This window comes from Eimeria tenella, genomic scaffold, assembly GCF_000499545.2.
Source record: "Eimeria tenella Houghton genomic scaffold, Eth_scaff2604, whole genome shotgun sequence".
In the NCBI taxonomy this organism is placed as follows: domain Eukaryota; phylum Apicomplexa; class Conoidasida; order Eucoccidiorida; family Eimeriidae; genus Eimeria; species Eimeria tenella.
The window spans coordinates 1326-2234 of NW_013542476.1; the positions used below are offsets into that span (position 1 = coordinate 1326).

Here is a 909-nt window from a genome sequence, read left to right on the forward strand (position 1 = left end):
AGCTGCAGGGGGGTCCCCATGAGGGACCACAAAGTAGGCGGGGGGCCCCCGGAAGGAGGGGCCCTTGGGAGGGTTTAGAGCCTGTGTGCAGCGCCAAACCCTAAACCCTAAACCCTAAACCCTAAACCCTAAACCCTAACTCTAAACCCTCAGCCTCTGAAAGGTAGGCGGCAAACCCTAAAAGCTACGGAGCCAGCTCTAAACCCTAAACCCTAAACCCTCAAAAATTGACAGAAAGCCCTAGACGGCACGCGCTGAACCAGCTGCCAGCTGAAGGGGGTCTCAGACTCTAGGGTTTGGGGTTTAGGGTTTGGGGTTTAGGGTTTTTAGGTGCTTACGAGGTAAACAGGAAGGGCCTTGAGGAGCAGCTCAAAGTCCGTCTCTTCTCTCTTCAGGCGAGACACAGTGTCGCTGTTTTGCTGCCAGTCGAAATCTGCGCAGCAGCAGCAGCAGCAGCAGGTGCAGCAGCGCAGGCAGCAGCAGCAGCAGCAGCAGGTGCTGGAAGAAGTAGAAAGCCCTGAGTTCTTATCCTCACAGCAACCCCTAGCACCAAATCCAAACCCCAAGTCCTAAACCCTAAGCCCTAAACCCTAAACCCTAAACCCTAAACCCTGGACCTTAAACCCTCAATTGCAGGCTGACCGAAGTCTTTGAGGCCCTTTGCTAATGCAGGCAATTCCTTCTCCACAACTTCGCGCCCATGACGCAGCACCTCCATCTGCGCACAAACCCTAAACCCTAAACCCTAAACCCTAAACCCTCATAAACCCTCATTTCTCGATGCGCTTAAAGGGGCAGCGAAACGACACCGGAAGAAGCAGCAGCAGTGCCATTTGAGCAACAGCTCCCCCAACACCCGAACAAAAGCCAGCAGCCGCAGCCGCAGCCGCAGCCGCAGCCGCAGCAGCA

The 909-nt window shown here is 55.3% G+C and overlaps 1 protein-coding gene across 1 annotated transcript in view; it reads right to left on the reverse strand.

Annotated features, from left to right (window-relative positions):
- Positions 1-909, reverse strand: part of ETH_00040680 (uncharacterized protein) — a gene marked incomplete at both ends in the record, with an annotated part of 2159 nt that overhangs the window by 1064 nt on the left and 186 nt on the right. Inside the window, 2 exons of the mRNA XM_013375251.1 lie at positions 339-433; positions 643-718. Of these exons, the coding sequence (XP_013230705.1) occupies positions 339-433; positions 643-718 (171 nt within the window). The remainder of the gene's footprint in view (positions 1-338; positions 434-642; positions 719-909) is intronic.